At 32.3% G+C, this 22,790-nt stretch overlaps 1 protein-coding gene across 6 annotated transcripts in view; it reads left to right on the top strand.

The window, feature by feature from the left end:
- Positions 1 to 22,790, top strand: part of Ssdp (Sequence-specific single-stranded DNA-binding protein) — a 377,018-nt gene that overhangs the window by 306,752 nt on the left and 47,476 nt on the right. For all 6 annotated transcript variants that reach the window (XM_085823632.1, XM_085823635.1, XM_085823630.1 and 3 more), the window contains one exon: positions 18,701 to 18,761. In XM_085823632.1, the coding sequence (XP_085679758.1) occupies positions 18,701 to 18,761 (61 nt within the window). The remainder of the gene's footprint in view (positions 1 to 18,700; positions 18,762 to 22,790) is intronic.

A 22,790-nucleotide genomic window follows, 5' to 3' on the forward strand; every position in this document is an offset into this window, starting at 1 on the left:
AATGCAAAATAAAACAAGGCTGTTATGATCTGGAGTGATATGAACTATACTATGAAGTATATTTAAAACATCTTAAAACCGTCACTAAACAAAGGATGAGTGATGTGAATTATTAAATATTATTTTTTTGCAATTGGTACAAAAGCTGGTGAAAAAGTCAGGATAACACATTTTTGCTCTTTAAGTATTCATTATGCTAAATAAATGTTTATAAGGAAGCAGGAGTTGCAGTTCCTGTTTTCGAATGTTTTACAGTAACTATATCTGTAAAGTGATGCTTCTTACTTACAACCACTAAGTAGTCTTTTTGAAGAAGAAATTTGTATCTTAAAAAAGTCTTCCTTTATACATTTCAATACTGTGTATTATACATATTAATACAATGATAAGATGAAAGGGCAGTTAAATATTGGCTGCAAATTTATATTATAAATAAAGTACTAATAAAATGCTAACCATTTAATATAATGCAAAAGCATGCTGTATTATATTATAACTTAATAACAGAAATGTCCTATAACCAGGATATAATACAAGTTTGATTCATAAATTATAACAATACATTGTCATTATTAGCACCTAAAGTTATTCATATTTAGCCTAAACTAAATATCTCAGTGGGTGTATTGATTGTTATCAGGGCTAATTTCTAAAATTAGAAGTGTCGGAGCTCTATGGAAGACCGTCAGCAAAGAGGAAAAAAAGTAAATAAATAAATAAAAGGGCTATTAAAATCATTAATAATTTTGAAATTAAAGAGTTAATTATTGTCAAATTAATTAATAATTATTTATTTAAATTATTAAAATTAAATAAAATGTAAAGAGATAAACAAAAATTTAATAAGCGATTTTTAATACAATTTTATTGCAAAAAAATGCAGTTTTCGAGATCAGATTTCTGTGTATGTGTGTGCTTATGGCAAAGCCTCGAGGGCTATTTGCCTAAGGGGAGAAATGCCTTCGTGGAGGACTTTCTAAGGGAAACTGGCTCGTATACACATTACACATGGGGAAAACCACGAAAATGCCCATGCAGCCAGCCCGTTCGCGAGATTTGAACCTCGGACCGAACTACCAGTGTTCAGCGACTTTACCGCTCGGCCGATGGTGGGCTAGCGATCAGATTTCTACTGAAATTGTTGTTCAGTTACGAAAAAGAAGTACCCGAGCCTTCTTATTTAGGGTTCCGGTGCGCTCTGCCAAGAATTATGATTTATCCCCAAAACTAAGAACTGCCGAAGGTGGGCTCCGGCGCAATTTAAGCTCTGATTCTTATAATTTGTTGCAACATAACATCACTACTGGTACTTGTAAGTGTATGATCGTGAAAAGGAAGGGAAATTGAAAATATTGTATGTACATTGAAATCGTTAACGTAATTTAATTATTTAGTTCATATTTTCAGCAAAAGTGTTAGGATTAATGAAAAATACCTTATCTGAATTTTATAATTTCTGTCATTTTAATTATTATTTATTATGGTGTTTTCTATACTTTAGTTAAGGTTTCGGTCATTTTATAGACTATTAATTACTTCGTTTCTTAAGTTTTGTAACTGGCGATCGAATAACATTTTTGCTTAGAAAAAATATGCTGATATTTCTGATTAACTGGATGCCGAATGTGTATACCACTGCAGCATGATTTTTTAGTTACGAGTTTTAAATAACGTTTTAGAGAATAATTATATGTTTTAAAAAAGTATTCTTCATAAATTTCGAACTACATTTCTTTCACAGTTATTATTCTTATTTCCTAGTTAAGGAACTAAAGCATATTTTATTATTGTAATAAAAATTTCTCTGTGGATTCATTAAATTCTATTTTGTCGCAAAATTATTTCTATAGATTATTTTAAAGATAAAAGTGGTTGTCCTAATTTTACTATTTTAGTGGAAGTGAGCAGCCCTACAAAATACTTCATATAAATTTTATCGTATTTCTTGCATCACGATTTGGAGCTGTTCTTAGAAATATTACCCGTATCTCTATTTTCTACGTGGCCTCCCGGAAAACAAGGCTTCACTTTCCCGGGCGTATTTCGCCGGCGGACGTGTGCCTCTTTTAATCTCGAAATTTCGCAGAGATTGAAAAAAATGATCCGCATTTGAGGATATCGCGTTCAGATCCGTTTTTAGGAGTTAAGAAAAAGAGAGAGAGAGATAAGTACACATGCTCATCCATCCTCAATTTAAGGGGAACTCTTACGAATTTAGAAACTGTGAATTGAGATCTGATAGCGTTTTCTTCTCATTTAGTATCACTTTCCCGTGCTTGATCTACTATTCTTTTATTATTATTATTATTTAAAGTCATTACTTAAATTATATCAAAATGTCTAACATATTTTAAATATTTGAGTCTATGATGAAGAGTGTTTTTTTTTTTTTTTTTTTTTTTTTTTTTTTTTTTCATTGCAAAGTCACGCTTTATTAAACTAAGGTGCTTAGTATGGGGATAGTTACCACACACACACACACACAAAATACTTTTGTACATGAATTAATTAAAATTTTATATCATGGAACTTAATATATTATGTTTGATGTTATAACAGGAAATAAAGAAAGGATTTGCACAGCGCAGTTTAGAAAAACTGGCAAAAATTTCTTCATCTTTGAAAGTGTAGGTCATGTTTACTTTGTATGTCCCCAAAGCATTGAGTATCATATCTTATTATATTCGATTAGCATTCATCGAGTCTACAGATCTTAAAAACAAATTTAGAATTATTATTCTAATTTTAAGGATAAATACCATTTTTAACTGGAACCTTAGGATATGACTGTGTCTAAGTTTTATTAGAGGAGATTTTTATAAGCAATTTATTGAAAAAGCATTCACTGTTTACACGGTAACACAAATTTCAAAGGGAGTAATATGCATTCTAGTACATATATGGGAGAATGTATGCTGTTGTCGCTTAAAAATATAATTTTCAGAATACTTAAATTCTGTTTTTCATTTCGTTTCTGTAAACCTATTTTTCTTGCTATATGGGCAAAACCGTAGCAGAAACATGGTCAAGAAAAAAATCATGAAAATGAAACATTAAATTTCCCAAATCTTAACGGATTACTTGTGAGTGGGATTTTCAATTATGCATTTTTGTAGATGATTAAAGGGGTAAATAAATGAGTTGCTTTTAGCTTAATTCATTTTATTGGATAATTAAACTTATTCACAGAAAAGTTTTGGTGGCATTAGGCTACTAAGCTAATAAAGGATATGAAGATTAGCATCACTAAGATTGTTAAAATTTTATTTTTTCTTGATTGTCAGAGTCAGTTTTTATCAAATCTTCATTCTTCAACTTTAAAAGTATATTTAATATTCATTCTTAAATTTGGCAGATTATTGCGTATGACCGGAAAATCTAATGCAGGTTTTCTGAAATTGTGGTACATTACGTTATTTTTAGTGGTATAATTTTTACGCAAAATATTTAAATGAATGTCAGTGGCGCCGCTTTTGGTACATGATAGCAATTATATTTTTTATTTAAGTGTTACAGAGTTTGAGACCCCCTGATCTAATGTCATGTATGGTTCCATTTAGCATGTTACCATTGCGATAACCATCAAATACTAATTACGGCTTACATGAAACGATGGAGAGGTTAATCTTATTCTGGCGTTCTTCATGTTTATGTCGTTCATTATTATGTTCCACAGAGAAATTTCTATACATTATTATGCTCTTTTTGCTACACAGGTAAGTGACCCGTCACCGTTGGGTTGGACGCACGCTGAATTCAGAGGCGCCTACTTGTTTTGATGAGAAAGTCTTTACCAGTCGCCCATAAATTCCCCATGGCAGTCAACAAGAAGAAATCTCGTTTTTTATCTACCTTCTTCCCTTTCTGTGTCTTTTCTTTCTATGTGCACATTTATTAAATGAAGCTCTGACATCTGACGTGACAGGAAGGCGTTGGAAGAAATTCTTTTTACCTCTCCGAACGTCAAATCATCTTTGTCGTCATGTTTATGAAATCGTTTCCTACTTCTTTAACGTACAGCAAGGGAAGGATGCTTAGTATTTTTATTTTCTTGTAAAATATTTGTTAAATCTGCTGGATCCAAACTCTTGGCGTCTGAAAATAAAGAGCTTATTTTCATCGTTTGGAGTCCATGTAGAGTGCCTGGTGATTTTTGACTTTTTACCGATTCATCTGCTGTTTGGGTCAATGCATGGGACATTTTTTTATTGGATATTTAGATAGTTTTATTTAAGAGTGCGTAAACTGTTCCAATTGTGGTACAGTTTGCTACTTAATATGATGACAAGATACATTTAAACATGATGTTAGACTAGAGTGATTGCCTCAGAATCGAAAATATAATCTACGTTGATGTCAGAAATAGAAATTAGATTTAAAATAAATTACCATTCCTGAATGCCAAAATGAGGTCAGTAACTACACTTTGAATAGTAGCGTGGAACCTCGAGATATATGTTAAAGACCAAAATATGCTTTTAAGAATTTTATGCGTGACCTTTGGAATGCAGGATTTTAAGTAACTATAATGTAGTTAAATATGACGTAGTTTTATTTAAGAGTGCGTAAACTGTTCCAATTGTGGTACAGTTTGCTGCTTAATATGATGACAAGATACATTTAAACATGATATACCGATGTTAGACTAGAGCGATTGCCTCAGAATCGAAAATATAATCTACGGTGCTGTCAGAACTAGAAATTAGATTTAAAATACCATTCCTGAATGCCAAAATGAGGTCAGTAACTACACTTAGCGTGGAACCTCGAGATATATGTTAAAGACCAAAATATGCTTTTACGAATTTTATACGTGACCTTTGGAGTGCAGGATTTGAAGTAACTATAATGTAGTTAAATATGACGTAGTTTTATTTAAGAGTGCGTAAACTGTTCCAATTGTGGTACACTTTGCTGCTTAATATGATGACAAGATACATTTAAACATGATATACCGATGTTAGACTAGAGTGATTGCCTCAGAATCGAAAATATAATCTACGGTGCTGTCAGAACTAGAAATTAGATTTAAAATAAATTACCATTCCTGAATGCCAAAATAAGGTCAACTACACTTTGAATAGTAGCGTGGAACCTCGAGATATATGTTAAAGACCAAAATATGCTTTTAAGAATTTTATACGTGACCTTTGGAGTGCAGGATTTGAAGTAACTATAATGTAGTTAAATATGACGTAGCTTTCTTCATAATGAATTATATTATTTCGTCTAAATAAGAGAATAAGCATCGACCACAGCATAGCTTTATTTTTTTTATTTTAAATGATAAACTTGCAGTCTTATATTTTATTGTGTATGTTTTGAGAGCATGTTATTTTAATAAGTATAGCTGGATTGTAGTAGTAGAAAACAGCTATGCTTTTCATGCTTTTCAGTGATATAATTAGCTACATGCATATGTTTTACTTTCTTTAATCGTTTAGCTATTTAAGATTTTAAAGATATATGTGGAAACAGCATTTTCTATTTAAAGTAATAAGTGTTATGTAATTTTTTAAATCTCTAGTGTGTAATATTTATCACGAACATTTTCTCTGGGGTCTGTAACTTTCATTTTAAAATGAGGTAGGTAAAACAATAAAACTTTCAATATATATATATATAATCAAATTAATGAAATAAAAAAAATCTACTGCATTGAACTGCTGCCAAGTCAAAGGTTTTCAGTCTGTTGCCCGAGAGTATGCCCATTTGAAGACTAGTGAAAGAGATATTTAGTGTAAGGGGAAGTGAAGTGAATGATAGTGATTAGGTTACGTACAGCTTTCTTCGCATGTATCCCACAGTGTGAGATGATTTCTCACGATATCTGGTCGTTTGCATTTTCATTCTTCCGTAGTGGGTGTTTCTACATAGCAGAAATTAACTAGATAGCAAAAACCACTTCTATACTTGGGAGCTGAAATGTAACTGAGAAGACACATTTCATATGCAAGTTATGGAATGTATTCTCTTTCATATTAAATATTCCACACCTCCTAGACTATTTGAATCGCTCATTTGGGAACCATTCATTTGTAATCAGTATTGCAGCATTTGGATGTGAGGGGCACTTAAAAGACTGTCAATAGATTACACTTCCGATCTCTTAGAATCATATTTTTTACTTTGGAACTGATGAAGTGTCTTCATATGTTGATTGTTTTCTTTGTTTCGTGGTAGAAAGAAATTTAAAATAATTGTTCGAACGCAACGAACAGTTAAAAAAAATAAAAGACTAACAGTACAATAAATTATAGATCAGTATTTTACTCAATACCGATTATTATTGATTTATGGCGATACAACTGTTTTTTTATTGCATGAAACCAGTTTTTCTTGGCTTCATATTAACCATTCTGCATATTATCATCCCCACTGGTGCTCAGATAATTGTGCTATGTTATTTTTGAATTTCATCTTGGGTGTTTTAAATTACCAGTGTAGTTATCCAGAAACAGAAAACTGCGTTCATTGTTTATGACGTTGTAAAAACCCCATTTCATCCTGCATATGCGTTATTCGGATCCAAGAATACGAGAATTTGATTTGTTTCTTCTTATTCTTCTCGAGGAGCAGTATTCCTGTTTACTTTATGGTTAATACTTATGCATGGTATTTAATGAGTTTCTTAATTACTGTAATCTTATTTTATATTCGAGATTCCATAATAATTACCAAACATAAAACATAAATTAAAATTCATCTGAAGAAATATATTTTACTTTTTTTATGGGTTTTAGAAGCATTTTTTTCCCTTGGGAAAAAGGGGGGGTGTCTTGTTAGTTGCACGGTTTTCAAAATTAATCCCTCCTTCCCCTGTTCTCCTCATTGAAAGCAATTCTCAGAGTACATTTCTGTCCTTCGCTATGCACTCTTCCAGCTTAATTCAATGCTATTTAATTTTTGTATTCAGTGCACTGAGTATTACTATAAAATTACAGCCCTCATCATCTTTTAACACTTCGTACTCTGTGCAGCTGGATCATTATCTTTCTTATCACATTGCTTATGGAATATTCAGTTGGCGTCTTCAAACGTATCTGAATTCAAACGGTGCTCGCTCTGTTGCGGTCCGCTCCTATCAGCAAGGGAAGGGGAAACAGACTTTGCCACCCCCGCTCATTTTAATGTAAGGACAAGCAATTAAGAAAATGTTCCTCGGCCGGTGCTCACTACACAAGGTCCATTAGGGACGGCAAATTAAGTGCAACACAAAGGAGAATGTTAATTGCGTTTACGGTGAGGGGGGGTACAAGGGGATCAGAAACATGAGGATTAAGATAAAAATGCGACGTGACTCATGCTAGATGCGAAGGATATTCTTTGAAGAGGAGCGCGCAGAAAAAAAAAAAAAATTCAGAAATTCGCAGTTAATAGGATTCGATAAGGGAATGAAGTCTGTCTGTAGACGAGCTATTTGTGCTGTGTGTGTTTGTTTCCAATGTGGTTAGGATCCTTTTCAAGACATCGCTTTTAAGGATAATTAATGAGAATGCTACTGACTATATTAACATCGAATGTAGCCCATATCCGAGCTTGAAAGTGGTTGTGCTGTACTTCTAAAATATTTTAAAGGTTATGGTAACGTGTGGAAAAAGTTTTATCCATGTGTTTTTTAGAACCCACGTATGCATGTTACTAAAATTCAGCACTGCTATTAAAAGGTAATTGAGACTTCTTTTGTTTCCTAACTCGGGAAGTCTAGCTTTTGGTAAGGCAATCTTAAACATTATAATTTCGTGATTTGTTTTCGTAATATTTACTATACTTGCTGTCGTGTGATTAATCTCACTTGTCTGACGTAATCAGAACAAGCGCACGAATTTTATCACGGCAAGCAGTGCAAGATTGCGTCTTTCGTTGGCAAGAACCTTGAGCCCCATACATGTGATAGTCCGACTTTGCTCTATTCCGCCCCAGTTTTAAAGGAGAGCACTCCGGTGGACGAGTCCGAGGGTCTCCTACTCCTTTCCCCTACCACCGACCTTTCTAGAGGCTTGCCGTATATTTTGAATGGCCCTTTGCCGAACAGACATAATACATTTACAGATATCCATGCCTTCACCGGGCTTTGAACCCGGGCCCTTCGGTACGGCAGTCAGCGTCACTAACCACTTTGCCATCTGGGTGGCATTTGCTATACTTAATGGTGGAATAAAACTGTTGGCTGTTGGTGAGGGGTTCATGTGTTGCATTCCCTCATTTTATTTATGATAAATTAATCGCATTAGTTTATTATTTTTACCATTATATAATCTTTTTAGTTAGCATTTGGGAGTTCTCAGTTTTATTGCAGTTACTGGAAATCTTCAGTCTAAATTATTAAAAAAGAAGAATTTTAAATTTATTATTAGATTGTTATTTAAACTTTAACCAGTTTAAAGAAGGGGAGGGGAGAATCATAGTGAAAATACAGTCCTATAGCTTTTATATCCGCTTCCCAAAACAAGAAACGTGGTATTACAAAAATTCAGTTTGTTCTCTCTTATAATAAAATTTTCATTTAACTTTTTACTCGAGAAAAGGCCGAACTCTTCTTAAATATGTACTGGAATGTAACTTGATTGTAAAAAAATTACGTCATTTGTCTCAGAATGAGACAAGAACAGTTTGAAAACAGCTTTTGCTGCACCATCTGAATGGACCTTGTGCTCAAGCATTTGTTCCTCAAACTCTAAGATTAGAATAATGCCTTACTGGTTTCAAGATAAATTATATTTGAATAAGTATAATAATAGAACTGTACTGAAGCCAAGCAGTGAATTTTCTATGCTGTATTCATCGAGAAATATTCTTCACATAGGAAGTAAGTTGCAAATGTATTTTCATTCCTTTGACCATATTTAATGATTCTTTTTACTCAATTATATAATTTAAATTTTTATTTAACCTATGGTCATGTGCAACTCTTTAATGAAATGGAACATTAAAAGAAAGTGGGAAAGTGCGCGATAAATCATAAATTCCTAACCATTAAGAAAATTACAGTTTTAAACTTTAAAGAAATCTATTATTTCTCTCTATTTGCGTAATGATCCCCTCCTCTTGTTTGTTTATTTAATTCGTTTTCCGAATGATTTTTAGAAGAGCTTAGTTTCTTTTCAGAATAAAATGCTTGGTTATTAAAATTTTTCCCGTTTCGTTGACATTTAAAACGTCGTTACGAGATTATTTTACTTGAATAAATCCCTGATGTAATCTGAGCGCCCCCATCTACCAACTAAAAAAGCAAGTAAATTAAGCAAAATGATGGGAAATGCATTCGAAGTGTGCACTTCCTTCTCATTTTTTAAATACTCAGTTATGAACAATTTATACATCGAACAATGTTAGACAGATCTCTATGCTTGAAAAAATTTTAAAAGATTTAATTATTACATTAAGTGCCTCGGATAATGACAGTTCATTACATTGCATTTTTAATGAAGTTGAGAATTACATTTTAGGCGCACTTTATTTTTATTTATTCCTTGCTCACAAGAGTAAATTAATCAAATTAAATCTGCTGATTACTATACTGCTTAATAAATGGAAAATGAGGCTTAGCGAAGTGGAATTTAAAAATCTCTTTAATTGAAGAAATAAAGATATCGAAAGATTTCCATCTGAATAAAAACTTTCGTTACATAAATTTAAAAGGGGGTTTGAATGCGAACGCTTTTTAAATGCTTTTTGATAATGTTAGCTTTCGCCTGTGTATTGATTTTTTTGTTGTGTGTGTTTTTATGAATTTTATGTAGTAGATGTATAGTATTATGAACATGTGCATAAAAAAATACATATACCAAAGAAATAACTCATATTTCCTCATTTCTATTTCTAAAAGCCTTTATAATTTGGCGTCTATTATCAAATCAATTTCTTTCCTATAGGAACTGCACGCCGTAATTTACAGAATGTTTTTCAAACGATGTTCTGTTAAATACATATGTTTCCGGGGGAAGGGGAATTGAGATTTTATATTTAAAATAAATGTACTTAAAAAAGTAAGATCGATGTAATGAAATAAAACGTGTTTTATTATATAAATTATTATACATTTATAGCAATTCATCGTGAAAATATACGATAATGAAATACAATTCTGCAATGTGTGGAAATCGAATTTTTCGCACCGGCGTTCGTTATTCGAATTACTGGCTACCTCAATTACCTATTCCTGAACCATAGCCTTAGGCTGCTGTACAATTTTCTGTCGAAAGGCAAATGTCCGAATAACCACTTTCAAAAATCTACTTCTGATTGCGTTTATTTGCGTTGTAAAACGGCTATTCGCTTGCTGTTTACGTGGTATGGTAATTGAATCGGTTTACTATTTCTGGTTTTTAAAGTTAATTAATGGGCATTTTATTAAAAGTTAACTCTACAGTTGTGTGTGGTATTTGTTGTCTGCATCTTTTGATATTCTCTTTGTTAATTACTTTTGTTCCTACTGATATTTTCATTCGTTTCTCCGTTGCATATTGTGTGCAGATGTTTTCACGCAGTTGATGACGTTTACGAAATTTCCTGCCTCTATGTATACATACATCTGGGCCAATTTCTCTTGTCGTGACCGTGTAAATAATCACTGGCGAGCTCCTCATCCTTCGGCGTAAACGAGTAAATTGCTGAAGCTAATTATTTCACTCAAGTCGTTCATAATTTAATACCTAATGACTTACCCAATATACAGAAGCCCAAACGGGCACCAAAAGCTGCCCTCTGGGCTTTTAATTAACGGAACAGACGATTGTTTTTGCTGCATCGCATGAAAAGTGTTTATCCGTAAAGAAACTGTTGAGTATAAACTTGATGAGTAACTTATGTTCTCTTTAAATATTTTCTAAAATATATTTCATAGAGCCTATCTGCGGTTTAAAGAGCTTTCTTCAAGATCGCTGTGTAATCGATGATAAAAATTGCTAATTATCACAAATTATGACTGCTGCAAAAGCATTAATATTTATTTCTGAGAACTTTACTAATTTCCTGTTTAAAGGTTTAATACTCGATATTTCCATGTCAGTTTGATATTTCAAAACTGCGCCTTTACGTTTAAAGAACGTTTAAACGCCTTTGTACGTTTAAAGAAATACAACACTCTGTTAGCTTCTTAAATTTTTGTACTAATAAATAAATTTAATATTTGATTTTCTAATGTGCTCCTTGCTTCGCACTGTATTATGTGGAAATGCGTTAATTCCTAAAAAGTACTTTTTTGTAGTCTCACTGTTCCTTGTTGCTAATTATATTCTGTACATCATGAGAACGTTCATTTCATTTATTTTGCGGTAACATCTTTATATGAAATTTTTGACTTGCAACCTTTTGTCAGAGCATTATAAAAGTTTGTCTTTTGTACGTTCATCGTTTCGAGTTTCGAATTAGCATTAATTCCTCTATTTTCTTTTAATAATTTAAAGAAAAATTATCAAAACCTTTTTTTGCAAATATTCTTTTTTGCATTGTCCGTACGAGTTCTGTCTAGTTATGAGACATTGCAATACCTCAAACGTGAATTGACAAAAATGGTGTTAGGTGTGAAATATGAAATATTTTTAATCCATAAGTGTTTTCCATGACTAAATTAGATTATTATCAGTTATCGCAAAATACATGAGGACTATATGTCTAAGCTACATCCTAATTTTGATTTAAAAAAAAAAAAAGTTGTAAAATGGAATTAAATATCTTTTACTCATCTTTCATTACTATCAGTCTATCGAAAAAAGTCCTGAATCATCCGAGTTTAAATGCAATTTTGCAAAAACATTTCATGCTTTATTTAGGATTCGTCTTTAAGATCATCAGCGTGGTGCCACTTTCCACTAACCATTGTATCAACCAAGATCCTATTAAAATTAAATTACAAAACATCTCTTCTAAAAGCATATTTGATCTCAAAATAGTAAATTCAGATTTATTATTTGGGCCTACCAGCGGCCGAGCGGTAAAATCACTGAATACTGGTAGTTCGGGCGTCGATTAGATTCCAAGAGAACGGGCTGGCTTCGTGGGCCTTTGCTTGGCTTTTCCCCGTGCATAAGTTGTATACAAGCCCGTTTCCCTAATAAAACTTACATAAAGTCCTACACAAAGACGTCCCATCCCTTAGGAAGATAGCCCTAGTGTACCGTAATCAGCCAAAAAATGGTCATAATCAGCCTAGATAGCTATAATCAACTAAAACCGAACATTCAGGTGACATTTCGTCAACTGTTTTTACTTTATGTCCTTCACTTGTGTTGAGTATTCGTCGGAAAACTATTCATAAATTTCCATTAAAATTTTTCAGTTATCAGGCCGTAGTCAATGACTTTGTGGTTATCTCTGGAGTGCTATGGCCGGGATAGTTTATAATAGGGGGACCGGAAAGTAATGTCGCTTTCTTACATTAAATTCAAACGAATTCGTTTTTAACAAGTTTTTATTTTTAATCAATAATATAATCACCCTCGTTATCAACAACCTTTTGCCATCTAATGTGCAGATTTTCAATCCCGGACCGATAAAAATCAATTGGTTTTTGAATAAAATATCCCGAGAGGACATTTTGGACATCATCCAAATTTTCAAATTTTTTGCCACTAAGAAAATGTTGTAGGAATCCGAATAAATGGAAATCCAATGCTGCGATATCGGCCGAGTATGGTGGGTGATTATGGCAGCACCTCCCACCCCAATTCATTAATTTTTTCCAGTGTTCGTCTTGCACAGTACGGTCTTGTATTGTTGTGTTGCAGTATGACGCCTTTTATGTTGACAACTGATATTTTTCGATTAAAGACTGGTTCACTAGATCCAATTGTTCACAATAAAGGTCTACATTAAGAGTTTTTCCAGGTTTCAGCAATTCAAAATGAATAATTCCGCGAATACTCCACCAAACACCCAGAAGCACCTTTTCGGGATGTAAGTTGAATTTTGGATTATTATATAGGATTTATTTTTTTGTCTCCACTGATCAAACGATCAAAAAAAACGGTTCTGTATGGTGCCGTTGAAGCAATACGTTGCATGTGATGGATAGGTTAGCTTTATTTTTTTCGGACAGATTATGGGGGACACAAACACCTGCTTTGCTTATTTTTTCATTCTGCTTTAAATGTTCTTGGATTGTCTACCAAGGTTGGTTAAGAGTGTTTGACATGGATTTGCTTCCACTTCTATCCTTAGCATGTTGTTGTCGACATGCGCAGAAACGACATTACTTTCCGCTCCCCCTATTATACAAGTATAAACTTATGAATATAATGATTTTTTTTTTTTATCTGAGTAAATGCAGTTAATATTTTGCTGAACAATTTAAGTTAAGTCTTTTATTTAAGGATTATCAGAAGTTTAATTCGTATTATATCGTTTACCAGTGCATGTTTTAATGTAATTGATTAAATTATTCATTTCAAAATTTCTCTTAAAATTAGTGGAAGGGAGTCATAATGTCGAAAGACTGAACTGTTTTACTAGGCCTAATTTGCAGATTTTTTTTTAATTGGATAACTTTGGAAGGGAAGTTAAGCTAGTATTCAACAATTTGCATAAGCATTTCATTTCAGAAACTTAAATGAGCTGAGCGTTAGAAACCTCAAACTCTATTTTATTAACCTTCAGCGAGTTTTACTGCTTTGCTAATATATCTGTGCATCTCGATTTCTCTTAACTGCGGAAACAGCTTACGAGATAGAGTTGTTCACGAATTGAAAATTCCCGTTACTTTTCTCCCACTGCAGCTGAATAAACAAATTAATCACTACACTCATCCTGTATTAAAAACCCGACTGGGAAAAGAGCAAATATATCTCGGCGCTTGCTCTTTTTTTTTTTTTTTTTTTTTTTTCCCCTTTAAAGTATGGGTTTTAATAATAGCGAGGCGCGCTTTTTAATCCTAATTTCTGTTTCAAGTATCTTCACTGATCTCAAGTTGCAGACCTTTTATGTCATAGTTAGAAAATTAATATCGCTATTTCCCATATTGCTGCATTTAATTTAAGGGGATTGCATTTTTCGACTGAATGCTCAAATAGATAAAATAAATTTTTTATTGTGAAGAGTTTGTTATTAAATATTTATAGTGAAAGAAATATGCATATGAAGAGATGAAATGGAATTAATTGAGTTTTACTTATTTTTTTTACCATCACATGCGTCTTCAGCTTTCGATAAAATATTCTCTAACCGAATAATTTGAAAAACCATGAGTTATAAATAAAAATAAGGGATGATTAAAATTCATTTGATTCATAATTAATGCAATCGTATGCAATAAATACATTTATTCTTTATAATGGTTAAATATTTATTCTGATTTTTCAGTCCGTGGACGATTTTGAAAAGAAACACTAGACTTTTAAATCTGTTTTAATTAATTTAAATCGTAATTAGTTTTAATTATTAATGATCTGCTTTACGGAACTGAAATAGCAGCATAATAAATAAGTATCGACATCAATAACCTTTATTCCATTTGTTTAAAATACGGTTTCTTCATACCTGAATGAGGAGTGTCACATTGGATGAAAAATAAACATTGGAATAAGAAATGCTATGCATTATGGAATGGGATTTCATTTTGTAATTGTCTTTGTTAAATATATATTTGTTTTTTCGCTATTCAAAAGTACAGCTCTTCTATTAATCTATTCTAAGCCAAGATATGATAAAAAACAAAAACTTTTTAGCCTTCTTAAGACAAAAAAGATCATGTTAAATGTTAAATTACATTAAACAGCGCTTAGAACTTTAAAATAATATTGATTTTTAATGAAAGAAGAAACAATGTGATAAATTATCCAGCAAGCATTAAAAAAATGGTATGATATATGGCTTAGTATGTATAAAAAAGAAATTATGTGCGTATAGTCTAATTTCATTTTCTGGAATCGATGAAATAGTGAAGTACAATAAGTTTCAAAAGTGGTGTGTTTTAGTTTCGTCTTTGGAAGTTAGGGTAGTTTAGACGTAGTGAAAATAGAATAAGACTTACAGGAGTTCAGAAGACTGGGTGAAAGAGGAAGAGTTCATCCAAGTACCGTCTCATTATCTTTTAGATCAATCAAAGTGGCGAGGTCACTGACGTGTGCAACTTCAAGTTGTCTTTTTGTTTGGATGTCAAATTCGAAGTTCGTCGTTTGGTGCCAGTGACATAAAGATTTGAAATGTGACAGTACGATTGTTTGTTCAGATTCATGGATAGTATTTATACTATATTTTGATATTAGAAACTTCTGTTGTGTAATATTTCAATTTTTTTCCCGTTGTGTCATCTTTTGCTGGTGAACGACATTATTATCCACGCAAAACAATGCTAACAAGCACAAAAGAAATTTTCTTTCATTTTCTCATATTCATCTGCTTGCTATTTTTAAATAATTGAAATAAATTTATTTAAATGCAGAAAAAAAAAAAAAAAAAAACTTACGAAATGAGATTATGACCTTATAATTCTTCCTTTCTCTTCCAATCTAAAAAAAGGACCAAAATAAAGTTTCAGGTTATTCACGCTTTTATTCGGATGTCTTCGTTACATAGTTAAAAAATATTGAATATCCTGTGAGACTTCCTTGAATATTCTTGTCTTAAGATTTTATACTTTACCGCTTCTAAAAATTATTTACTCATTTACCAAATTTCTGTGGTGAAAACAAATCAGAGAATCCGTTGAGTTAGAAAATGTTTTTCCGTAGCTCATGCGGATTTAAAAAATGAAGCTAGAAGAAATGCTAAGTTAAGGTTGTCACATAAAGTAATAATTTTGTGCCTTTCTTTTTTGCTTTCTTATCTTTTAAATAAAGAAATGGATTTAAACGCGAGAAGAATTTATTTAACCTAACAGAGTCAGAAACTAATCGCATTATCCGAAATTTGATTACTTTAACAAGATTCTTCCCCTTTTTTTTAATCGATTGATGCCATTTAGGCGTGGTTTTATCAAAAGTAATCCCCTTATCTCTGTGTTAATAATCTTCCAGAGCCATCTACTCAGTTTTAATTTCTCCGTATCTGATTCTGATTTATGATACAAAAAAGGTCCACAGAAATCCTTCCACATGAAGCAGAAACCTGCAGCTGCTTTAGCACCATCCCCTAAAAAAAAGCCTCCAAAAATAATGTCGCGTTTTATCAAATAGGCTCATTTCAAAAGCAAATTCCTTTCTTTTAATGCGAAGCCTTTCCATTTCTCCTTTTAACGAAGGGATAAATAAATTTAAAAGTGAAGCAGCGTTAAAAACTCGGCGCAAATGAGTGGAAAAGGAGAGGTGGGGGCAGAGAGTTACAAAAATAACCGGGGTAATTTGAGCGACCTTTCCCCTTCTCCTATCCAAATCTTTCATTAATATCTTTTGCTTCCAGCGATTCTTTATAGCTAGTACTGAGGCTTTTCATAAAGTCGTTGATTGGAAAGCCTTTGATTAAATCTGAGCGAAATTGGTTTTGGAAACGGCGGAATATTACATGGCCGGGCTTTTCAGAAACAATCTCCGCTCCGCTTATTTTGTCGCCGGCCTCTGACGGGGTAGGAGTAGAATACATGTGGATGGTTACTTTTAAGTGAAATGCAAATCAGCAGTGGAGTCACCGAGTTTGCTTTTGCTGTATTTTGTTACCCGCGGAGAGATATTTTATTTAAGTTTTATTCAAATCGGTAGGGACCCACTTTTAGGTGAAAACAGAAGAGGTACTATGTGATGCCAGGTTTCAATGGAAGATGTTTTATTTAGATGTTGAGAAATGATATTTAAAGCGAACTCATTTCTGCTATTTTATTCTCTCCTCGAAATGTGGTAAAACATACTTCCTAACAATAGTGTCGTTGGCTGATTTAGAAAATAATGCCTCTCAAAATATAATAATGAATAGAGTTTGTTGTCCTGTCGTGGTTTCAGCATTTTATCGTCGAAAAATGGCAAAAAAAGAGTATATAAAATGAATGTTTAAAGAAATACGAAATAGTAAAAGGGATTGTTTTCAGGAGGAACGCGGAAAAAACTAGCCTTCTGGAGATGTTTACTTTTTACTTCAATTATCATACCTCATGCATGTAATACGTGCGCTACACATAAAAAGAAAGCGTAGGAAACTAAATCAAACCTCTCGACGCTCATAACGCTTTAATTTTTGTATCTGCTTATTTACCGTTACATGAAGAAAAAAAATGCAACAGTACCGCTTAAAACGTGTCTATTTTAAAAACTAATGCTAGGGTGAAGTAACAATGTAAAGTACAACATCAGTAATATATCAAATATTATTATTAATTTTTTCTAACGTTAATCTGGAATACTTTCAAGCAAATTTTTAAATCACAGAACTGTTTCATAAAATTCAGTAGTCAGCAATTAGGTCTCCGATTTACTACGACTAAAAAATCGTCAGTAGCTTAAAATTATTGTCATTTGTATACTAATGTGTAGTAAACTTTCATACTGAAGAAATCCTCTACAAAAGGTCTCTCCTAAAGCTAATGTTAATTAAGTATTTTACCGCAATAAATTACCTATATGTTTGCCTTAGTAATTAGTAATCAATATTCATTATTAAATAAGTAGTCTTATATCAAAAATTACATTAGACTTCCGTTGATATGTGAGCTAATTCATTCCATTTAATTCAGGTTTTTGGCATCATCTTCATATTTTTTTAAATAAGCCGTCTATTGTAATATATATCTTCTCCTAATCTTTTTTAATGTTTTCTTAAATGGACTTTTATTTGGTGTCACATTTCTGCCCTTTGTCGTTAACGATCGATTACTGATTTGTTTGATTAAGTTCTTTCAGTGACGTTACTTTATCTTTTGCTCCCTATTATCCCTTAATATTAAGCTGAGAGATTAACAAAAAGGGCCACTTAAGTCATTGTCTATTTTTTTTTTTTATTATTATTATTTATTCCTTTCAGGAGTTAAATATTTGATTTGCGAATGTAATTCGAAGAATAGTATGAATAGCTAAATAACTATTTAACATAATAATGTCCTTTGATCAAATACCTTTGCTTGCGTTTGTTTTTTAACTGAGCCTATTGAACTAAAATTTAGTGTTCGCGTTGAATTACCTTTGTCTCCGCATACAACTTGATTAGAGTGCAAAATAGTTGGTGAAATAACTTTTTCTTTTCTGCCTTCAGCGAATTATTTCAAAGGGAAAGGGTTGGGGGATTACAGAAAAGGAACAAAATTAATTAAGGTCCAATCTTTTCCAATCTTTTCAGCATTAGTTTGTACTCGCTAAGATTATCTTCTTTACTTGAAAGGATTATCTTCTTTACTTTACTTGAAAAGTGTATGAATATCAGCTACTAATGAATTCTTAGAATCATCAAAGATAAAAATCCTGTCGTTCTGTAACGTCCTCCCTCCGCTACGTAAATTTATAAGTAGTTTATTAAGCCTATTAGTTGCTTGTGTCACTGGTAAAAACCGTATATTTTTCAGATGTCTAGATCTTCTAACAATTAACATGCTTCATCCATCACATTTTTGAATAAATGTGTTATAGCTTTATGAGAATAATATCGTAAACCAAAACAGTTTATAGACTTGGAAGCTTATCTTTCTTACAGCCATTTTTTTATAAAGTTTAATGTACGATAGCTTATCAAATTAAAAATGAATTGTTCTATACTACGCATTTTAAAAAGAAAAATATGTACGTAAGCTGAATTAAGTGAAAAATTAAAGAATGTATAACCAAGTATGTGATTTTTCTCTTTTCAGCCCCCTGGTGGTGTTCCAGGCCAGCCTATGATTCCAAATAATATGGATCCCACTAGGCAAGGTAATATCGCTTTTCTGCTCTTTTTTAATTTGCGATTGTGTGTTTTTACGAATTTTGTTGTTTCATTTAATTTATGCAGTGGAAATATTTTGCATCTGTTTATAGTTAGGCTACGTTTAAAAAAAAAAAAAAGAAAGAGATTGGTGATGCATAGGGTAATTAATCACCCTGTGAACTTCTTATGTAATTTTAACTCGTAGTCTTGCGAAGCCAACAAAAACATTTAAATGCTAATTAGATTTACACGTGTAGTTAAATTACTTAATTTTAATAATAAATGTAAATCTATCTTTTTGTTGTTGTTGCTGTTGTTAACTTTATTCCGTATATTGTTAATAGCATGCTTATTTATTATACTTGGGCGGGTGATTCATTTTTATAAATATCTCTAATACTGCTGTTTCATTGATAGAATATTAATTATTTAATTGCCGTATATATAATTTTACGTTTAATTCATATAGATTATGTATGCAGCAGATCTAGCGCTTCAAAATTCCTTTATAATAGGCTAAATGGCTGTACATTGCTGAACTAAACCCACCTCTTATTTTATTTTCTGAACTGAGAAATGCTTGTAGTTAATTATTTTTCTTAATGCAGCGGCAAGTCGTTCAATCAAAGAGCCGCTAGGTAAGTGTTATCTGCTTTGGAAGGGGGGATCAAAAGCTCATGTAGTAGTATTGTTTTAAACGAATAATCAACAATTATGTATGGATTCAGTTTGAAATTTAGCTCTTCCTTATCTCTATCAGAACAGAAAAGAATTAACATTTTCCTATTCTACACACAGGACAGAGGCTATATTTGTCGTAAGTGGTTTTTACTCATTTATCTCATGCATAGTGCAACTATTCTTGTAGCAGGAATTATCTTCACTTTTTTTAAATAGGAAAATCAACATAATTGTATGTATAAATGTTGCCAATCTTGTATGTATTCAAGAACAAGTGAACAGAGAAGCACGGTGCAAAGAGCAATATTTTTTTCTTCCAGTCAATGCAAACATTTTCAGATAGATGATAACAGTGGGTTTAATTTCAGGACAAGGCAGGAATGAAATGTTTGTAATTGGTTATAATATTTTTTACATGTATAAGTAAACTGATTTGCTGCAAGATACGTAGCATCCGCGGTATGTTGATGAGGATATTGTTAATATAAAGCTCAGTTTTGATAAAAGTGCGTTAGTATAAACTTTGGTGGTTAAAGATGCAAACAGGATTTCGTACAGTATTTGAATTACTAATTTTTAAAACTAGCTGTTTAATTTAAAATTTTTTCTTTAAAACACTGAGTATGTATTATGTATTTGTTCCAGTTTCTTTAAGGAAATTTAAGTAGTTTATCTTTGCGTTGTTGGCAGAATTATCAAAATTTGACCACATTTGTAATAGTTTGTTACATGCAGTACTTGTTTGGCTTTTCATTAGAATTGCGATTACGTCATATCGATGCTCGTTATAAACGCTCTCGATTTCATATATGTACGCGCAAAAGATGAGAGAGACTTTTTTTTTTAATAGGACAATTTTTATGTGTGTTGGGGGGGGGATATCTTAGAACAGGAATCGGCAACTTTTTTTGTTAATAAAGACGCATTATTAAAAAATTTTAAAATGCATCGAAATTTCATAGTTTAATTTTAAAAAAATATAATTTAATTTTTTAATCACAAGTGTGCAAAACAAAATAATTATCTTTTGAAGTATGCATATTAATTTAAAATAAAGATTTTACGCTCATGTAATAACTAAAAAATCAAAATATAAAAGAGGTAGGTAAGCTAATACATGTTTTGATATGTTACTAAAAGCCATGGAGCTCGCGGGCACTGCATTGCCGACCCCTGCCTTAGAATATTAATGTGTTAGAAAGATTCAAAATGTTTTTCTGGAGGTAAAAAGAAATTTGTTCTGAACGTGGAAAATTATGTGTCTTTTGAAGTAAGAAGAAAATCAAGCACATAATTCGTGAACTTTAGAAGCTGGTTGGAAAGGAAAAGAAAACTAAGAAGGAAGGAAAACAAGCCGCGCTGTGACTGAAGACTTGAGCCCAGAATCGCGGGTACGACAGGCATAAAGTATTTTTGACCTGAAAATGTGCGTGCTTTTGGAAAAGTTTGCCGCGGTCAAAAAGTTAACGAGGAAAGAGAAGTAGTAAATCATGCAAGGAAAAAGAAAACAGTGGTTTTCTTAGCACACCGCCCCCCCCTTTTAGAGTTTGGATTCGCTTCTAAAACGGTTAGGTGTTTGAATTGTACATTAAAATGGAAATTTGACTTATAAATATGCTTTTGTTAAGCTATTCTGCTTAAATTGTAAAGATGCCGTTTTGCGGAATATCATTTAAGAAAACCGTTTCGCACGTCGTTTCAAACTGAGATATTAATCTTCTGGTTTGTTGCTTCGTATTCTGATAATCTTCTAGCGAATCGTAATGTTTTCTTGTCGAATCTTGACCGAAATTGCTATCCGTTTCATATCAGAAAGTTTAGTCGTCTAACATACTTCCTTTTTAAATCGTATTTGTTGCCTTTGCTTTGTAGCTGTCATTAAAATGTGATTGTACTACTGCCTTAGTTTTTACAATTACCTATAATAATATTGTTTACACAGTTAAATATGTACCTTTAAGGAAGATTTGTTATTTAAGCAGAAAATACAGTATTTAATAACCATAGTCAAAAATTATAATTCATGAAATGTTATCTCTCGTAAAACCGTTTTGATTCCGAAAATTTGTTGAAATGCGCCGGAGATTTCCCAGACACAAGTTATTGAGCGTTTATATATTTCATTTATGCTAATTTGACATGCGATACGTTTATCTAGTTTTGTTTTTCCATTAATAATATTTCCATGCCATTTGAATTTGGGTGAACACTCATTTAACTTTGTAAGGTTTCTCCTTTTCCGTTTAACTCAAAAACGTTTTTCCTCAAATATATAGTAATTGCCATTTTTTTTTAATTGTGAATTTAAGTTATTGGTACAGGGGATTGGGGTTGTCATTTTAATTAATCACATTCATTGCAGCTGTAGCAAAGTGATCCCACTGGTTCCCGATTAGAAAAGAATCCTGATAGCTCGGTACGAGTTCAGATATCGGCGAACTGAAAAATAAGTGCCTAGCTGCTTTTGTGGTTTTACTTATATGAATGCGATCCAGTTTCCTTACTGAATTCTTCACAAAGACTTGTCATCCCCTAGGCAGATTGCCCTTGTGCTTTGGCATAATTAACTAAACAAACACATAGTATAGTAAGCCGCACGATAATGAATGTCATTTGCGGATGTAAAGAAATTATAGAAAATAAGTAAATGGTGAGGTGATTCTGACTGAAGACGTTTCCTCTCGGAATTAAGGGAAAAGTCTTTGATTAACACTGTCATAAGCGTAAAATAATTTGGCTAACTAATAATTTGGCGGACTCAAATGCAGAGTTTTAAGAGAAATTTTCCCGCAGCTCATTTATAGAAATTAGATTTGATTCTTCGAACTCAATCGCATAAATTTTTGATAATGTGGTTCCCTTGCGTGTCCTCCTATTATCATGCTTCTTAGATAAATTCGCATAATAATGGTCTCTTTGTTTATGCACGTACACCGATGCGTCAAATGTAAGTTAAAATCCTACTGAAAATTATCATCGCTTTTCTTCAGCAAATGTATAAACTTACTGCTCCCTCCTTCCGGGGGGGGGGATGGATTTCCGAAAAAACTTGCCATCATTTGCCGAACCTGTAAAGATTATAATATTTCGAATTTCAACGTTTTTAATGTCATTATAATATATACTGTATACAGAAATTGTGTTACACATGTTGTTTATTTTATGACACGTGCATTTGATTACTTTTCATATACACTGCTTTGACAAATGTAGCATTCATTTCGTTTCAGGATTTGAAAACTGTATTATTTTCACAGGTTTTATGTACATTTCTTCCGGCAAGGCTTCTGATTGGTTAAATCCACACTGAAAGCTAAGCTGTCCTTTAATATATGAATCCTATGATGTTTTAC

Source organism: Stegodyphus dumicola, chromosome 9 (assembly GCF_044657685.1).
Source record: "Stegodyphus dumicola isolate Sdum_Otavi_A_Nest chromosome 9, ASM4465768v1".
NCBI classification, from domain to species: domain Eukaryota; kingdom Metazoa; phylum Arthropoda; class Arachnida; order Araneae; family Eresidae; genus Stegodyphus; species Stegodyphus dumicola.